This window comes from Geotrypetes seraphini, chromosome 2, assembly GCF_902459505.1.
Source record: "Geotrypetes seraphini chromosome 2, aGeoSer1.1, whole genome shotgun sequence".
Lineage (NCBI taxonomy): Eukaryota > Metazoa > Chordata > Amphibia > Gymnophiona > Dermophiidae > Geotrypetes > Geotrypetes seraphini.
In genome coordinates, this window is record NC_047085.1 from 461,633,263 (window position 1) to 461,653,790 (window position 20,528).

General features: G+C 47.0%; 1 protein-coding gene across 5 annotated transcripts in view; it reads left to right on the plus strand.

Annotated features, from left to right (window-relative positions):
- The window catches only part of DIP2C (disco interacting protein 2 homolog C), an 800,316-nt gene that overhangs the window by 346,757 nt on the left and 433,031 nt on the right, over positions 1-20,528 (plus strand). For all 5 annotated transcript variants that reach the window (XR_004538170.1, XR_004538171.1, XM_033931571.1 and 2 more), the window contains exon 3: positions 5,466-5,573. Coding sequence is in view for 3 of the 5 variants with exons in the window: in XM_033931571.1 (XP_033787462.1) it covers positions 5,466-5,573 (108 nt within the window). In the remaining 2 variants the exon portion in view is untranslated. The remainder of the gene's footprint in view (positions 1-5,465; positions 5,574-20,528) is intronic.

Here is a 20,528-nt window from a genome sequence, read left to right on the forward strand (position 1 = left end):
TATACTGCAGGACCGTGAAGTTCTATGCGGTTTACAATGATTATAAAAAATGTTACAAATTGAGAAGAATTGACATAGTTAATATCTATTGTTTAGCAGTTGTAGAGATCTGGTATTGAGAGAGAGATTGTGCGAATCAGTTTCCTATGTATTTTAGGAACAGATATGTTTTCAGTTGTTTCCTAAATTCCCTATATGTATTGGCAAGCATAAGTAGTTGTTTCAGATCGTTGCCCCATAATGCTGCTTGATAAGAGATAAGATGTTGGTGACTTTTGAATTTGCATCCTCTAACCGGGGGGGGGGGGGGTAACAAAATTCAAGTTTGAGTTTCTTTTATGTCTATTGGTTGAAAAGGAGACTAGGTCGGTTATGTATTTGGGGGCTAGATCGAATAGAACCTTGAAGCAAAAGCAGCCGAACTTAAATCTCGCACGCGCCTCCATCGGCAGCCAATGCAGGAGTCGGTAGGAGGGAGTTATGTGATCGAACTTCTTCAACCCGAAGATCAGCCTGACTGCTGCATTCTGCACCGGTTGCAATCGCCGCATATTCTTCTGGGAAATTGCCAGATAGGCGATGTTGCAGTAATCCAGTTGGCTCAGTATGAGGGATTGTACCAGGATTGTAAATGATGGTGCGTCAAAATATGGTCTAATGGACCGAAGCTTCCAGAGAGTAAAAAAACCTTTTTTGACCAGAGTCTACCTGGTCTTTCATGGTTAGGCCCTGATCCAGCGTTATGCCCAGAACCTTCAGAGTGGGTTGAATGGGATAACTAAGATTGTTGATGCATAACGGAGTTGTAGTATCTAGTGGGTGTGGCGAAGCTATGAAGAATTTTGTTTTTTCCGAATTGAGCTTCAGTCTAAATTCAGTCATCCATTGTTGCATCGAATATAACAGTAAAAGTTAATATGCTACATAGCTAAAAAAAAAAACCCAAAACCTCCTTGTCACTCATTCTTTTAAGGTCAGCATCCATCCTTCTGCTTACACCATCCCTTTCACTGAGAAGCTAGCAAAATTTCTATTCACTGATTTTAAGAGGGTACATTTAATTTTTATTTCTATAGTTAGTTAATCTTATTAGGAATCTAATATAATAAAGCCCTAAGCGCGCATGCGCACTCCCACCTGCGTGCGCCCATTTTCTGTGCGCTGTAGGGCACCACAGGTAGGAGTGCGCATGCGCGAGAACCCCTCCGAGGTGATGTAGGCCGCAGCAGCTGTCAGCGGCTGAAGGCCGCTGTGGCTGTTGGCGGCTGCAGACCGCAGCGGTGGCTGTCGGTGGTTGCAGGCCGCAGCAGCGGATGTCGGCGGCTGTCAGCGGCTGTAGAGTCTTTGCCGCCCCCCCTTCCCTTCCCGCGGTCCTGATACGAACCTAGTGATTCCAGCAGCGTGTGCAGCAGTCTTCACATGCTGCTTCGGGCCCTTCTACTGTCCTGATTTGCTCTGCCGTGTCTCTGATGATGTCATCAGGGACGAGCCAGAGTAAATCAGGGCAGTAGAAGGATCCGAAGCAGCGTGTGAAGACTGCTGCACACGCTGCTGGAATCACCAGGTTCGTAGTCGGGACCGCGGGAAGGGGGGGGGGGTGGCAGTGGCAGTCTTGAAACTGTACGAAGGCCAAAAGCATAGCTTGGATGAAAAGTAAGCTTCTGGTTATCAGGGCTACAGAAAGTTTGATAAGAAACTATCTTAGAATTTATTACCAAATCAGTTACTATTGAACACTTTTTCCACCATTGTCTTTTGGAATTTATTTTTGTTGTTGTGCAAAGGTCTGCAGTGAATTTTGCCATTAATAATGAATAACTCACTCAGCAAAAACATATTTTGCTGCTCATGTCACATTGCCTGATTCATTAATTTTTTTTTTTTTGCTCACAGTTCAGTGCAGGCAGCATTCTAATTTTGAAACTGACTCAAGATGAATGGATTGTGGTCCCATTTTGTTTTAGTAGGTGGGGGAGTGTGCAGAAATTTAGGTGGATATCTTTTGGTGACTTTTTGGGAATTAAATCACTGTTTTCCTATGGCTGCGTGGGGAGCAGGCAAGGAGTGGTAGTGGACAGCCGAGGAAAAAGAAAGACAGAAATACAGAAAACAGGCTAAGGAGAGAGAGAGAAAGAAATAAAGACAGACACACACACATATATTCTAGCACCCGTTAATGTAACGGGCTATAAGACTAGTTTATATATACTTTGTTTATTTTGGTTTGATGCAAACTGAACCAGGTGGTCATTTGATGGACCAGGAAAGGCAGTATATAAACATCAGATTAGAATAGAATACATTAGACTGAATTAAGGCTCCTTTTATCATGCCACGCTAGCGGGGTTAGCGCATCGGACATTTCATCATGCGCTAAGCCCCGCGGCCAACTAAAAAAACTAACGCCTGCTCAATGTAGGTGTTAGCGGCTAGCGCAGCAGGCAGTTTAACGTGCGGTATTATACATGTTAAACCCCTACCACAGCTTGATAAAAGGACCCCTTAGTCTTTTTTCAGTTGTAAAGCAACATGCTTGTCAGTTATTTATAAATATACAGGATAATTCTAAATTATTTTACTTGTACAAGACAGTGATTTCTATGTGAAAATGGGTTATCTATACATAAAGTCATTTTGCTTGAAAGGAAATAAAAACCTTGTTATTCAGGAAATATGGGGACAGACTTAAAGATCTCAATATGTATACTTTGGAGGAAAGGCGGGAGAGGGGAGTTATGAGAGAAATGTTTATTTTTTTGTTTTTGGTTTTTTTTAATAAATCTTTATTGATTTTCAAACTTTGACAGTGCAATACAATTAATTGAACAAACACACTATATAAAACGCACTATTAAATACACAATTAATACATAAAACCAATCATTTCCTCCCCCGTCCTTCCAATTATTAATACAAGAATACATTTTATGGAATTACAATATTATAGTTAAGTAATTATAATAACCAAAATACATTTCCCTCCCCCCACCCCCGATGTTTAAATATCTATGTGGCGTAAATGCGCACCAGTCAAGTCTCCTTCATTTGAAAGGAAGCTCTGAAATGAGAGGGCACAGGATGAAGTTAAGAGGTGATAGACTCAGGAGTAATCTAAGGAAACACTTTTTTACAGAACGGGTGGTAGATGTGTGGAACACTCCTGGAAGAGGTGGTGGAGACTGTGTCTTAATTCAAGAAGACGTGGGATTTCAGGGAGGAAGAGATAATGGTTATTGTGGATGGGCAGACTAGATGGGCCATTTGGCCTTTCTCTGCCATCATGTTTCTACGTCAGGCTATGTTAATGCTGCTTTATAATATTTACTGAATTGTGACTTTGCTGGAAATGTCCAGTTTGTCTCTTATTGCAATTCGCCTAGAACTGCAAGGTTGAGGTAGAATAGAAGTCAATAAATGTAATGCAATATAATTTCCAGCGCAGAGCTGGGGCAGGGTTTGGATTTACACTCATACTTTACTTGTATTCTTCTGAAAATTCCAAAGTTTCCAGAACATACTGTCTGTTCTAAATAACAGGTGTAAATGTGTGAAGGTATTTATGGTAGGATAAATCTGCAATTTATATGGATACTAGCCCAAAAGGTTAGACGAGCTGCTACATAATTAATCTCATGTATTATCCAGAAATCTCAGAATGTTTTAATATTATATGCTCTTTCATTGCCCAATAGTGCAGGCATTTTGGCAGAAAATTTGGAGTCATGTTCAAATACTGATATCTCTTAATATTCCTTTGTCATAAGCTGGAGCTATCTTTAATATTTTTGATGACTCAATTGTTATTAAAAAAAAAAAAGTCATAGGAACAACAGTAGCTATACAATCAATTTTAAGAGTCTGGAAGGATTCAACTTCATTATCATTTATGTTTTGGTGAAATTCTGTCTGTCTAATAGGGAAATATGAGTCAGTTGTCATGGAAAAAAAGAGGTAACAAATCAAAATTTGACAAAATATAGCTACCTTTTAAAGAATTTGTGGAGAATAATATGATTAGGAATGAATAGTTTGCTTATTTTTTGAATATGTTGTCACACTCTTTGGATGGTATATCCTTGACCTGTGATATGTTAATTGTTTGGAAATCTGAAATATGTATTCTACTGCCTTGAGATGAATAGTATGTTTGTGTATGAATGAGTATGATGTTGCACTCTCTGTATGTGGGGGGGGGGAAGGGTGGGGGAGGTGTTTATTTTGGACTGCTATATGTGTATCCCTTGCTTATGGTGGGAATTATTATGTGGAAATATTTGGAGAATGTATTCTACTATCTAATTGTTTGTGAAAATTTTCAATAAAAAATATTTGAACTTTAATATCAAGCGTTAGCACAAAGAAAACCGTGGATCACGATGGTCTTGATGTAAAAGTTTTAATAGCAGTTAGTCTTCACAAATAAAGGTGATGCAGTCAAATTAAAGCAAATCCATATGACACAGTAAGGAGTGGTGGTTTAGACCCAACATAGTTGCAAAAAAGCAAACAAAAAAACATCCTTATACTCATTCCGGAGGTCAAGAAGGTGATGAGGGGAGCAGCAATCCCCACTTGTTCCTGTCTCATAGGCTTCCAACTTCAAAATGATGTTGGTTGATCCCTAGTAATAGGGGTTGGCATGCCAAGGGCTTACGGGGATCAATCCTGCTTCCATTTTTAACCCCTATTTCCTCAGACTCTTTGAAGTGAATTGGGGTGTTGGGGAGGCTAATCCAACCCGGTGTGTTTTCACGGGGTTAGAATATTGTCACAGGTTAGTACATAGGGTCCTTAATGATTCGATATCACAGTGATTACAGCAAGGATATTTAGTGCACAAGCTTGGGAATAAGATCCTCGCACATGCACTTCAGATGTAACATACAAGCCTATTTGCACAATAAGTTCTTGATAAAACATTGGTCTGTGTATCCATATACTTCCCCAACTCTGCTCAGCCTTTAGATCACTGTTCTTGTACTATGTGCTGGTTCTGTTCACCCTTTATATAATTCTGTTAACCACATCAAACTACCAGGTGTATAGCGGTATATAAATAAAAAGTTATGTTATGGTAGTGATTTTCAGCAGGTCATTCAAGGTCACTAACCTTGGATCTTTATGAATGTGCTTGCAGCCTTCCACTACAGCTAGAGTAGAAGGTGGAGGTTGTCACTGGCCCTGATATGGCTCTGGTACCATTTCTGTAGTTAAACCACTTGATTTCCATATAGTCATGCCATATGTATGTGAATTGAAGGTAGAACTTCATTTCCAGTTCTCTAATATGTATTTTTCAAGAGAACTCTGCAGACTGGCTACTTACTGATGTCTGTTGCGTATCATGAGACTAACGAGACTAAATATAATTTATTCACTTGACCAATGTATCCGCAAGATATCAAAAATGTAATTAGACTCTGAAAAATTCTGCTGTATAAAACTTTGATTTTCTTTAACTACAGGGGTGGACCAGTCCTTGCCACAAGAACGTCGAACTCCAGTTACGCCTTCCTCCTCTAGATATCACCGCCGCAGGTCCTCGGGATCACGGGATGAACGCTATCGATCGGGTAAGCAACACCAGAACTATCTGGAAGAAGAAGCCATATAATGTGGTAGCAGTTGAATGTGGACTGAATTATTCACAGACTAGATAACTGATATTTGTCTACATTTGCTTTTTTTCTGATCTGAAGAAGTTTTACCTTTTGAAATCTCATCAAAAAACGTATTGCGTTAGTCCAGTAAGAAAGGTATTTCTTTATATTACCTTGGAAAGTGGACTAACACCACCACCACACCATTTCACTCGATGTAAACACTGAAAGATGTAGTTTGCTTCTGTACGACTCGTTACGTAACTGAACTTGATGCATTTTTCAGTGCTTTTCCATCACGTTTCACCATAGTGAGAGCATCTGTCCAGGATATGCTGCCTTTTCATCATACAAATTAGTGGATTTGCATAGGTGGCTGCAGAGCTATACATGTCGGAAAGCAAGTCGTTCAACCTTCCTTTACCTCGGGTACAAACTCAGGTTGTGAACCCTTCATTATCCCAGGACAAGCAGGCAGGTATTCTCACTAGTGGGTGATGTCATCAGACAGAGCCCCGGTACGGACGTCTCACAAGCACGTGTTGCTTGTAGAAACTTAAAGTTTCTAGATGCCCGCACCGCGCATGCGCCGGTGCCTTCCTACCCGGAGATCCGGGCGTGTCTCCTCAGTTCTTTCTTTTCCGCGGAGCTGAGAAGTTCAACTTCATCATGCGCTAGCTGAATTCAGTTAAATTTGCCTTCCTTGTCCGCGTTTTCGCTTTTTTTTAATTACAGTTAACAGTTCTTTTCTTTTCGTAAAAAAAAAAAAAAAAAAAAGAAGATTATTTCCTCCGGCGGGTCGAACGGGCCGGCCACGTGGCTCAGGCCCACTGGCTTCGACCTCGCGGCGGAGATTTTCCGGCCTATGTCCCGGCCAATCACCGGGTTTAAAAAGTGCAGCAAGTGCCAACGCGCGATTTCACTCACGGACCCTCACTGGCGCTGTTTGCAGTGTTTGGGCCCTGACCACATTCCGAAATCGTGCAGGCCTTGCTCTACCCTTACGGCACGCTCATTCAAGCGGCGTTGCCTATTGTGGGAATCGATGTTCAAGATGGACGCAGCTAAGGATCCCTCAGCCTCCACTTCATCCGATACCTCCCCGGTTCGGGCAAAACCGGCATCGACCCCTCCTGCATCGAGCGTGGTGAAACCGGCATCGCTCGCCCCGACACCATCCACGAGCTCGACGTCGGTGCCTGCCCCGGTCTCCTCGGTTCAGGTACCTCTTCCTTCCACAGTGCCACCAATGGTCATCAAAGTGCCGAAAGCTACTAAGCAGAAGCACTCGGCCTCGAAGGAGCGCGATGTCCGTGCAGGAGGACCCCCTTTCGGTGCGGATCCCTCCTTATCGGCTTCGCTACGGTCCGTGCTGGAAGCTCAATTCGTTGAGCTCATGCAGACCATCGGACCCGGGCTCATCGCTGCCATACAGGGTGACCTCCCGGTACCGATCCAAAGGGGCGGTCCGCCCCCTCCCCCTCCCCCACACCGTTCGACCTCGACAACCGACGAGGACGAACGGGGGAGGGCGGCGATGCCCACGCGGCAAGCCTCGCTTACCGATATGCCGCCATTAGAACCCATTACGCCTCCGCGCCAACATGGGACCAGACCTCCGATCGATACTCGAAGCCCTGGGCATAGTCAGGAAGAGTTCTTCCGTACTCCTTACCAGACTTGGGTAGCATCGCAAGAACCCGCATCGCAAACCCAGTTACGATCCACCGCTTCCAGCCCTATCCACTTGGGGGCCTCGGGAGACCATGCGATGCACAGACGATCCCGATCCCCGTCCCGCCACCGAGACAGGCACCGATCAAGACACTCATCCTGGCACTCCTCACGCCATTCGGAGGTGTCACCGCAGAAAAAACTGCAACGTAGGGGATACTCCTCATCAGAGGTGTCCCCTCCGAGGGGCCCGGAGTACGAGGAGACACCGGTGCCCGATTCTCCTTGTCACTCCCCGATGTCCACGGACCTGGAGGCCTCATCCTCCTCCAGCCCGTCCCACAGACCGACGCTGGCGGAACAATTGTCCTTCTCATCATTCCTCCGACAAATGGCGGATGATCTGGATGTGACCCTTGACACGGGCTCCAGATACTCCAAAGAGTATCTGGACACCATGCATTTACCTAACCCTCCAACGGAGTCGCTTCGGCTCCCCTTGCATAAATTACTGGACCAGACCTTCATGCAGTGCTTCGAAACGCCGTATTCCATACCGGCGATCCCCAGCAAACTCGATGCTCGATACCGCATCGTGCACCATAAAGGGTTCGAGGGCCCTCAACTCTCCCACCAATCCCTACTGGTCGAGTCCTCCCTTAAACGCTCTCATCCCTCCCAGGTCTACGCCTCTGTACCGCCGGGCCGAGAGGGGAGAACGATGGACAAATTTGGTAGAAAATTCTACCAAAACTCCATGATGGCGTCACGGGTGCTAAACTACAACTTCTTTTTCTCTTCCTATCTGGAGTTCTTCTTGCCGGTGCTCCGCAAGTTCACTCCGTTCATAGACAACCAAGCTCGATTCGAGTTCGAGGAAGTGGTAGCCTCCCTCTCCCAATTACGCCTCCAGCTGATGCAATCCTCCTTCGATGCATTCGAACTCTCGGCACGCGCCGCCGCAAGCGCAGTAGCTATGCGTCGCCTGGCATGGCTCCGTACTATCGATATGGATCCCAACCTACAGGACAGACTCGCCAACGTACCATGTGCTGGAGCTGACCTGTTCGATGAGTCTATCGAAACTGTTACCAAGAAGCTGTCGGATCATGAAAAATCCTTTCAATCCATCCTACGGCCCAAACCCAAACCTCAACAGTCTCGACCTTCCAGGCCACCCCTGATTTACCAGCGGCGTTACATGCCCAGACAAACGCCTGCTGCGAGACAGCCTGCGAAGAGACAACCTCCCCAGAAGTCTCAGCAAAAACTTCAGCCACCGGCTGTACCTAAGGCTCCCCAGCCCTTTTGACGCCCCTCCCGGGAGCATAACCTCGGCCTCTCCCATAGGGGGCCGCCTCCATCTTTTTTACCACCGATGGGAGGCCATAACCACGGACCTATGGGTCCTCTCCATCATAAGAGAAGGATACTCTCTTCAATTCCACCGGGTCCCCCCGGACCATCCTCCAAGAGAGTATCCTTCAAGCTCGACGCAGACCGCCCTTCTTCTTCAGGAAGTCCAAACCTTACTTCAGCTTCGGGCTGTCGAGCCGGTCCCGTCAGACCAATTGAACCGAGGGTTTTACTCCCGGTACTTCCTCGTCCCGAAGAAAACGGGCGACCTGCGACCCATTTTAGACCTTCGGGCCCTCAACAAGTTCCTGGTCAAAGAGAAGTTTCGCATGTTGACTTTGGCTTCTCTATACCCCCTCCTCGAGCAGAACGACTGGTTATGCTCCCTGGATCTCAAGGAGGCCTACACTCACATCCCCATTCACCCGGCCTCCCGAAAGTTCCTCAGATTTCGGGTGGGAAATCTGCACCTACAGTATCGAGTGCTACCATTCGGCCTATCTTCGTCCCCCAGAGTCTTCACAAAGTGCCTGGTGGTAGTGGCCGCAGCACTCCGGGACAGGGGTCTACAGGTGTTTCCATACCTCGACGACTGGCTCATCAAGGCCCCGTCAGCCCCAGAGGTCACTTCAGCGGCCTTGGCTACAACCTACTTCCTCCAGAATTTGGGCTTCGAGATCAACTTTCCAAGTCTCATCTACAACCCACCCAGTCCCTCCCCTTCATCGGAGCGGTCCTGGACACCACCCGACTCCGAGCATTCCTGCCCCGGCAACGCATGGAGTCTCTTCTTCATCTCTGCCAGTCGGTGGCTACTCGCCAAACCCTACCAGCGAGACAACTGATGGTGCTCCTGGGCCATATGGCCTCCACAGTACACGTGACACCCTTTGCCAGACTCCACCTCAGGATCCCCCAGTGGACCCTGGCATCACAGTGGAATCAGACATCCGATCCACTATCCAAACGCATCGTAGTCACACCTGCTCTTCGGCAGTCTCTACTTTGGTGGATGACCTCTTCGAATCTATCCAGAGGTTTGCTGATGCACTCTCCCCCCCATCAGAAAGTTCTCACAACCGATTCGTCGAATTACGCATGGGGGGCCCACCTGGAGGGTCTCCGCACCCAAGGATTCTGGACCAGTGCGGAAAGACTACACCAAATCAATCTATTGGAACTCAGAGCCATCTTCAATGCGCTCCAAGCTTTCCAACACCTACTCCACGACATGGTAATCCTCATTCGCACAGACAATCAGGCCGCCATGTATTATATCAACAAGCAAGGAGGCACGGGCTCGGCCCTCCTTTGCCAGGAAGCTCTACGAGTCTGGGACTGGGCGGCGCGCCACAACGCCCTACTCAGAGCAGTATACATCCAGGGGGAGAACAACGTCTTAGCAGACAAACTAAGCCGTCTGCTACAACCGCACGAATGGACTCTCCATTCCAACCCCCTTCACCAAATCTTCACGCAATGGGGGACGCCTCAGATAGACCTCTTTGCGGCTCCCCACAACGCCAAACTGCCTCAGTTTTGCTCCAGGATCTACACTCCTCATCGCCTCGAGGCAGATGCTTTTCTACTGAACTGGGGGAAACGATTTCTATATGCGTTCCCACCATTCCCGCTGATCCAGAAGACTCTGGTCAAGCTGAAACTCGAACGGGCCACCATGATTCTAATAGCTCCTCGGTGGCCCAGACAACCTTGGTTCTCCCTCCTACTTCAACTCAGCAGCAGGGAACCAGTACCACTTCCAGTGTTTCCTTCACTACTTACTCAACATCAAGGATCACTACTTCATCCCAACCTGCAGTCTCTCCACCTGACAGCTTGGTTCCTCTCAACGTAACCCCTCACCAATTCTCACAAGAAGTGAGGGAGGTCTTGGAAGCTTCCAGGAAGCCCGCCACTCGACAATGCTACTCCCAGAAATGGACCAGATTCTCCTCATGGTGTGTTTCTAAGTCAAAGGAACCTCAGCGAGCTTCCTTATCCTCCGTGCTGGACTATCTCCTACACCTATCTCAATCTGGGCTCAAGTCCACATCCATACGAGTCCACCTGAGCGCTATTGCGGCGTTCCACCAGCCTCTACAAGGGAAACCCCTCTCGGCCCATCCGGTGGTCGCCAGATTTATGAAAGGACTCTTCCATGTTAACCCTCCTCTCAAACCACCCCCAGTAGTTTGGGACCTCAATGTAGTCCTTTCCCACCTCATGAAGCCCCCGTTTGAACCACTCAACAGGGCCCCTCTGAAGTATCTCACCTGGAAAGTGCTTTTCCTTGTAGCCCTTACGTCCGCTCGCAGAGTCAGCGAACTCCAGGCATTGATGGCGGACCCACCATTCACAGTATTCCACCATGACAAGGTGGTCCTCCGCACTCACCCGAAATTCCTGCCTAAGGTGGTCTCCGAATTTCATCTCAACCAATCCATTGTACTTCCAGTATTCTTCCCTAAGCCTCATTCTCACCACGGAGAATCGGCCCTTCACACTCTAGACTGTAAACGTGCCTTGGCTTTCTACCTGGATCGCACCAAGCCACACAGAACCACTCCTCAACTTTTTGTCTCCTTCGATCCTAACAAGTTGGGAAGACCCGTATCAAAGCGCACCATCTCTAATTGGATGGCGGCTTGTATCTCTTTCTGCTATGCCCAGGCTGGATTATCACTTCCTTGTAAGGTCACAGCCCATAAGGTCAGAGCAATGGCAGCCTCAGTAGCATTCCTCAGATCAACACCAATCGAGGAAATTTGCAAGGCTGCCACCTGGTCCTCGGTTCACACATTCACCTCACATTATTGTCTGGATACCCTCTCCAGACGGGATGGACAGTTTGGCCAAACAGTATTGAAAAATTTATTCTCTTAAGTCGCCAACTCCCCCTCCATCCCACTGAGGTTAGCTTGGAGGTCACCCACTAGTGAGAATACCTGCCTGCTTGTCCTGGGATAAAGCAATGTTACTTACCGTAACAGTTGTTATCCAGGGACAGCAGGCAGCTATTCTCACGTCCCACCCACCTCCCCTGGGTTGGCTTCTCAGGCTAGCTACCTGAACTGAGGAGACACGCCCGGATCTCCGGGTAGGAAGGCACCGGCGCATGCGCGGTGCGGGCATCTAGAAACTTTAAGTTTCTACAAGCAACACGTGCTTGTGAGACGTCCGTACCGGGGCTCTGTCTGATGACATCACCCACTAGTGAGAATAGCTGCCTGCTGTCCCTGGATAACAACTGTTACGGTAAGTAACATTGCTTTTTGATAACTTTTGGGCTTGCAGGCAGTCCATGAGAAAGTAAATAAGAAACCAGAAGCAACAGACAGCTGTGCTGGTGCCACTGAAGCTCACTGTCTCTGACCCCCCCCCCCCCCATGGCTGTTTCTCTGGGGGGAAGAGCAGTAGGGGCAACATTCATCCATGCACCTGCTATCACTTCTAGTGATGCTGCCCAGCTGACTCCAAGGGACCTTCTGTTTGCCCACTCTTTTCCGCCACAAATACCACCACCCCCTGCAGCGATGACCCCAACCCCAGCAATGGGAGAGATTCCCACACACTCCTGCCACAAGCACCCCCTGCAGCGGCGACCCCTCCCCAGCAGTGGGAGAGATGCCTACTCTCTTCCACTGCCAAGCGACTCCTTCCCCAGCAGCGGGAGAGATACTCATTCTCTCCCGCTATCATACAACACCCTGCCTCTGACCTACTTCCTGCGACCAGCTGGCCCGCCTCTTCAAATGGGCCTTCCCCTCTCCGGTGCATCCGAGGAAGGGCCTAAAACAACTTGGGCCAATCAGAGCCCCAGGCCCCTTCCCGGTGCATCCCAAAATGCACTGGGGATGAGAAGGCCCATTTTGAAGAAGCAGGCCAGTTGGCTGCAGGGAGTAGGCATCCCTCCAGTCAGCCAATTAATTGAAGATAAGGGGGAGAGGCATCGCAGGCAGGGGGAGTGTTGTGTGGCAGTGGGAGAGAGTGGGCATCTCTCCCACTGCTGGGGGTGGAGTGGAGGGTTGTTGCTGCAGGCAGGGGGGTGTTTGGCGGGAAAGAGTGGGCATCTCCCCTGCCGCTGGTGTGTGTGGGTCGCTTGGCAGCAGGAGAGATTGGACATCTCTCCCGCTGGCTTTTTGCATTTATTCTGCGAATGTGCCCTTTGCTATCACCAGTGATGGCACATGCAAAATTAGCGAGTTTTCGCTACTCTTCGCCAACCTCATTTGCATGAGCGTTTTTTGAAGAATGACTCACTTTTTAAAAATTTGCTGCCAGAATGGCTGCGATAGCAGCCCGTTGTTTTTTTAGAGCAGTTTTTAAAGAATTTAGATAGACAATGAGCCCTCCAGGACAGATAGGGATAATACTTGAGTACCCGTTCTGAGCTCGTTTGGGAGGACAGGCTAAAAAATCAAATAAATGCCACACTGTGAACCTCATGAATCAGTAATAATCACTTTTCCATGCTTCTTTACTAGCTTCAGGTTACTATGGGGACTCTATAAGAAACTACTATTCCCCCCTTAAGAACACTTCCTACCCAGGAGGAAGTGATGTGGGAGGGGCGGAGCCAGGAGGACATAGTCCAGAAAGTATGAAAAATCAGGGCACAACTAGGTTAAGCAAGCCAAGAGGGAAACAGCAATGCATGAATGCATATGCCTCCATCGTGTGTGTTTGTGTGAACTGCAACCCTGCGACAGTCGGGCTAACTTGGGACTTTGCTGACATATATATTTATGACCTGGTTGGATGCAGGCCAGCCTGTGTTGTTTGTTAGATTGTACTGGTAATTGTGAGGATCCAGACCAGAATCGAGCAGGGTATGTCGTCTTGCCAAGAGATGGTAGTGCACACCGTTGCCCTGTAAGAGCAGGCTATGAGAAGGCATTTTCTTTTTTTTTTTAAATATCTTTATTGATTTTCCACAACTGTCAAAAAGTACAATACAATATTCATACCATTAATAATAAACAAATAAGCACTTATATATTCAGTCAGTATCACTTATATATTCAGTCAGTATCAATGCAACAATAACCCCCCCACCCACCCAACATTTACATAAAAGAATCACACTAAAGATATACCCCTCCCCATCCTCCTCTCCCCCTCCCCCCCCTCCCAGATGCGTATGTATTGTACCATCAGAAATAAGGATAAAAGAGAACTATAACAACTTTGCAAAAGACGTCAATGGACCCCAAACTAAATTAAATATCTTAGTATGCCCTAGCATGTCAGCATTCATTTTCTCATACCTATAGCTTAAACATAGATTTGTCCACCAAAAAGGAAAATTAAGGTGATCATAATTTTTCCAATTATGAGTTACCATTTGCATGGCTATCCCAGTCATAATTAGAAAAATCTGGCACTTATAGTGGTCCATGGGGGGCTTAATATGTAATAATGTTCCACATATAACTACCTCGTATGTCAATGGAATTGATGATTCCAGTATGATATTAATGTCCCCAAATTGACTTCCAAAAGTTAAGTATCAAAAGACAATAGAACAATAGATGATCCAGCGTCCCAATGTCTAGATGACAGTGCCAACATCTATTAGATTTTGAACAGTCCAACTTTTGTAACCTATCAAGGGTCCAAAAAGATCTATGTAACAAAAAAAAAAACCATAGATGTCTCATAGATGCTGACGCTGTATATTTCATCCTCCAAGTCCAAATTATGAGAAGGCATTTTCCATGATGCTACTTTCCACTATTCCAGAACTTGTGGGGAATAGTCATGTCCATTAGCCCGCAGTTGGAAATAGAAAACACAGAACACAGCTGTGCCATATTAGCCCAGATCCTCAGTATTTTCTTTTTCCAGCAGGTGACTGACAGGCTGTTTAGTCTCTGGTTCTGAGTTCCTGCTCCTGGTCCAGTTGGCCAGCTGGTTCCCATAAGAGCCTGGCAAGTGATTTCACAGATATCTAAAATTTAGTACTTTGCAAAGTTTATCTTGTATCTTTCTAATTACTCAATAATATTTGTGTAATGTGCTCAGTAATCACCACCAGTCATATCTATAATAATAAAATGCTAAGCGCGCATGCGCGCACTCACCGCATGTTCCTGGAGATATGATCTGTTGGGATGTGGCCGGTAGGAGTGCGCATGCGCGCCAGACAAACCTCCCTGCTCTCCACCTCACGCCGCTGCAAGGATTCCAAGGAAGGCGGCCTAAACTTCGGTACCACACTCACGGCTCTCTCCCCAAAGAAATAAGTTTAGTTTCAGCAGCAGTAACAAAGTGTAAAAAACCCCCCAAAACAGACATTTCCCTCCCCCCCAACCCCAAATACCTCCAGGCGAAAGAAAGCAGAAATCAAAGCTCAAAAGAAAACTACCTTTCAGGAGCAACAGCAGTATTTCTGCCGGAGAAAGACAAAATGCAAGCGTCTCAATCCACACGTAGGAAAACACCTGCCAAGGGAGAAACCGAGAAATAGACAGGCTGGACAGGGCAAAAAGCCAGGTCCGCCCATCTCTTTCACGCGTCCCTTATGCAGAACTCAGTTGATTGGCTGGCACTTAGTGGAAACACCGCCTACTTCTTTACTGGCACCGCTGATTGGCTACAGACTACCCGGAACTATGGCTTTTGCTGTGTAAAGTGGACTGGTTATTGTGGGAATAAAGTAGTTTCTCATTGCTTAGCTGTTTTGGGTCCTATTATACTACTGCTAAAATGGATTAAAAAAAAAAAAAATAATAATAAAGCAGTTTTGATTCTCCTGGGATTTGTTGATTGATTATAGGATGGATTCTATAATTGCAACTTCGTTACCTAGCTAAAGAAGTGTTTCTAGTATGACGTCAAAATGGATCGTGGATTAGCCAGTGCGTCCGAGTGTCAGGAAACATCTGCACCTTTTGCTTTCTCCCTCCTCCCTCCGGCACAGCTGCCCTTCTTAGCAGCTTTCATGGTGTCCGGTTGGGCAAGGGGTCGGGGGGGGGGGGAGGGGCAGAGTCCTGTGCTGTCCTAAAGGGCGGATTCCGAGCGCCAGCTGCTCCCAACCTGACTGAGGTCCATTGTAAAGCTCCAGGGGTGGAGAAAATTAGGGCCTGAATCCCACATCCAGAACCAGAACAGCAATAGCCCAAGGGGAACACGCAGTAGGTAACACGCTTCCGGGAACCTTATCACAGACTGCAGAAAAGGAGCAGCATCGCCCTGAACCGTTTTCCTCTACATCAGGTCATCAACTTCAGCTTTATTCTACCCACCAAAAAAGTGACCGGTTTAAAAAAAAAAAAAAAAAAGCCCCATATGCAGACAAACCGGCAAAGAGATTAAAAAAAAACAACAACACAGAGAGCAATTCACAATCAAGTTATATCCAGCTGTCCATCAGTAAAGAAAGTGCTGGGTTTTGTTTTTTTAAAAATTCCTCTTTTGCTCTCTTTCCAGTTTGTTCTCGGCCGGTGGAGATCAACGGGTCCAGTCTTCCCTAATCCTGGCCAGCTCCAGCTGGGATGGTAGAGGGGAGAGAGCACCCAGGCTGTCACAGGTGCATGGGGGGTGGGGGGGTGGAGGAGGAAGCAGAGGAGAGCAAAGGGAACTCATGTGATGTAGTGGAAGCTGCTCCTGAACTGGGCAAAGGGGGAGGGGAGGGGGGAAGGGCAGGGAATTAAAAGGAAGGGAGGCCTACTGCTGTTGGACAGAGGGGAGGTAAAACAAAGGGAGAAGGGCTGCTGCTGGATAAGGGGAGCAGTGAAGGGGTGGTGGTGGACACAGGAGAGGTAAAAGGAAGGGAGAATGGACAGGGGGAGCAGGCAAGGGGTGGTGCTGGACAGCCGAGGAAAAATAAATAAAGAAAGAAAGACAGAAATACAGAAACAGGCTAAGGAGAGAGAGAGAAAGAAAGAAAGAAAGTCAGACACATACATCTATTCTAGCACCCGTTAATGTAACTGGCTGAAAAACTAGTTATAAAATATATATAATGACCATGATTTCATGGGAACCATCATTGCACACACAGGCTCCCTATTCCTCCATTTGACCAGGAAAGCGCAGCATAAATTCTAACCAGTGTTCATGATCAAGTCCAACTTAAGTAATCCAATAAACAAAAGAAAAAACACACAAAAAAGCTACACTTATCTGGTTCCGTTTGATAAGCGCTGGTATGAGGAAAATCGGGTCAAAGGGTATATATCAGGTGCCCAGTGACTTAAAAATCTGTTTGAGTGAAACACTGTTATTTCTTTAGATCATTTGCAGTTATAATTATCTTATCAGCTTAGATCCGTTGTTTGCCTTGTTTCAGAGTCGTATCTGGTAGTGTGCAAAATAAAACTCTCTAGTGCCCCACGGAGGTCCCTCTTCTCATCTTCCTGCCTTGACAACAACCCTAATGTCTTATATATATATATATATATATACTAGTGTTTAAGCCCGTTACATTAACGGGTGCTAGAATATATGGCTGTCTGTCTTTATTTATGTCTCTCTCCCTGCTCCTGTCTCTTTCTTCCTGTCTCTCTCCCTCCTGCAATTTTTCTCTCTCTCTCCCTGGCACCCTTTGTCTGTCTGTCTTTCTTTCTGCCCCTCCTCCCCCCCCCCCACTTTCCTTTGCAGAAGCAGCAGTGATATTTCCCTTCCCCTCCAGATCCCTGTGAAGTAGTAGTAGCAGCATTTTCCCCCCACCTACCCCCCCCCATTCCCTTCTCTTCCCCCCCCCACCACTTTCCTTTGCAGAAGCAGCAGCGGTATTTCCCTTCCCCTCCAGGTCCCTCTGAAGCAGTAGCAGTATTTTCTCCCACCCCCCCATTCCATTCTCTCCCCCCCCACTTTCATTTGCAGAAGCAGCAGTGATATTTCCCTTCCCCTCCAGATCCCTGTAGCAGCATTTCCCCCCACCCCCATTCCCTTCTCTTCCCCCCCACCACTTTCCTTTGCAGAAGCAGCAGTGATATTTCCCTTCCCCTCCAGGTCCCTGCTGAAGCAATAGAAGCATTTTCCCCCACCCCCCATTCCCTTCTCTTACCGTGAGCTGCCCTGCTCCGTTCGGCCCCTCCCCTTCCCTTCTTGTGTGCTGAAGGTTCTCTGCTGCGGCTGAAGGTTTTTTTTTCGGCGGCTCTTCTCACGATCCCCGTGGTGGCTGATCCTCCTGTTCAAAGCGGCCTGCTGAGGTTCGCGGTCGGCTGTAACGAACCTCGCAGGCCGCTCTCCAACTCGGTAGCATGTTCCCTCTGACGCGATCGCGTCAGAGGGAACGTGCTACCATGTGGAGAGCGGCCTGCGAGGTTCGTTACAGCCGACCGCGAACCTCAGCAGGCCGCTTTGAACAGGAGCGGTAGCGGTTGTTGTGGGAAGGGGGGGGGAGTCGACGACGTGCAGGCCGCTGTGAACAGGAGCGGCAGCGGCGGCAGGACCATGAGCCCTCCTCCCGCCATCCGCCGCCAGCGCCGCTCCTGTCGCCCGATGCACCTAACTGGCACATACGCCTCAAGCCGCGGCCACGGACGGACACAGCACACATGAGGTCCCCACAGGAGATGAGGCGCCGCTGCTAACAGCCAAGGTAGGTGCTGGGAAGAAGGCTGGGGACTCACGCATGCGCACTCCTTCGGCCACAGACCTACAGCGCACGGAACACGCAAATAGGACTGCGCATGCGCGAGTTAGCCTTTTATTATATAGGATATATATATATATATATATATACATATATACCAACTGGAGTACACTCTGGGGAGTGCTTGTGCTGCATTTCCTCTCTGGGTAAGTCTGATGGAGAACAGGGTAGCAGGAGCAGTTGACAGGGGTAAGTTCAGTTTTTTTCTTTCAGGACCATTAGAAGGCCTGTGGAATGTCGGCAGTGAAGGTGGAGGAAGCCTTGACCCCTCAGACCAGCAAGTTGCGTGGTTGATCGGTGGTGTTTTATCATGGTGGCTTCAGCAGGAGTGAAGTGGTGGTTCCGGTATGGGGGGTGATTGCAAGCTTTAAAGACAGTGCACAGTGTTTAAGCTGGGATCCTCGAGGACTACAGAGGTGCTGACTGGTGGGATCATGGCTGAGGCATTTGTGCGACAGCAGGCGATCACGGTGACATCAAGCTCTCTGGTTCAGCAACCTCACATTTCCTCTGTGGAAACCGCTGGAATATTGGCCATTTTGGCAAGTCAGGCTAGATGTGGAAGGCTGGAGAAAGTTTTTCCTGTGCAGACCATGTCCTCCTTATTGCAGAGCCAGGAAGGTCAGCAAGACTCTACTGGCACCATATTTTCTTCTGAATTTCGTATTGCTCCATTGGGCCTATTTGATGAAACAGGGACAGACTGAGAACCCTTTGAGGGGCATGCAGGGGGTTCCTTCTGCAATAAAAAAGTCCTTTCTAGATCTCGTGGAGGTGTCTGAGAAGTTTTTCTCTGTCTCCTCCTCTATCTGAAATGGCCTCAGTTTTTTCTGAGGATCCTTCCCTCAGGGAACCATTGGAGGAAGGATGATTTGAGCGTTCTTATTTTCCTAAATTTTATATGTAGGAAGTTTGTTTCTTGTAGTGAGAACACGTAATGACTAGTTAAAGTATAATAGACACAGTAAAGGGTATACAATATGGTGATGTGAGATTTGTAGAAACCTAAAAATTTTTTTGTTCTGATGTACATATAATCTATACTCTAAGGCAGGGATGTCAAACTCAAAAAGGCTAAGTCACGGGCTGAATTTTTTATTAAGATACTTAGGGGTCCTTTTATTAAGGTACGCTAACCGATTTAGCATGCACTGAATGCGCACCTTAATAAAAAGACCCCTAAGTGACTAAGGCTTAGTGTTAGTAGAAGTATAGGGTTACAATGTCTCCAACCCCACGCCAGCTCTGTGATGTAAACAAAATAAATAAAAAACACTTTTCCTCTCTCTTTTAGATCCTAGTTCACGCTTGCTGTCTAACACCAGCTCTGGCAGGATACACATTTCAAATCTGACATATTGTAATCACAAAACAGAAAATAAAATTATTTTTTCAACCTTTTGTTGTCTGGTCATTATTCAGTCATGTTGGTCTCAGGCTCAGTGCTCCAAGACAATGAACTAAGATAGTGATCAAACTTGAAAATACTGGATTGTAAGCATAAAAGTTGAACATTGTACCAGATCTTAGTACAGAATACAGAACTTCTTCAAGTACTAACATTTTTTCTTGAAAAACATTCCACTCTAGAGTAGAAGCCAACATAGAAGGCAAACACAAAAGCAGCTGAAACCTACACACGATTCCTAACACATTTCAACATGCACCTGAAAGGTAGCTACATGGTAGCTGAGTCAATCCATCCATTTAGAGGTCCAATGACTTTCATTTCAGTGGACCGATTACTTTTAATCATGATCCTGGAGCTTACTGTAATCAAAATGGTTTAGAGCAGGGGTGTCCAACCTGTGGCCCGATGAAGTATTTTGTGTGGCTCCAGTTGAGGGCGATGCAGTGTTTTCCTCTGCTGCCCCTGGGTGTTTACTGTCTTGCCGGCTCCCTCCTCTGTCTTACTGCAGCGTTTGTGTGGCCCCAGAAACATTTTTTTCAGCCAACGCAGCCCAGGGAAGCCAAAAGGTTGGACACCCCTGGTTTAGAGCCTGAGAAAGCTAAAACCATTTTCAATAGGGCAGATTGAAAGCACTTCAGAAATCTGTGTATTCATAATTTTGACTACCTTGATAAGCTGTTTGCTAGACAAGCACTAATAGACATCTTCAGTCTTTTTTAAAAATCATGTTGTATTAGCACTTTCTTATCAGAAAACACTGGAGGGAAGAAACCCCAAGGACCACATTTGGGGAAAGATAGCAGAATTCTGTCATGATGCCATCTTATAAGCAGCCACTGTAATGCCATCATGTTTTTGGATCATAATGTTCCCACTGTCA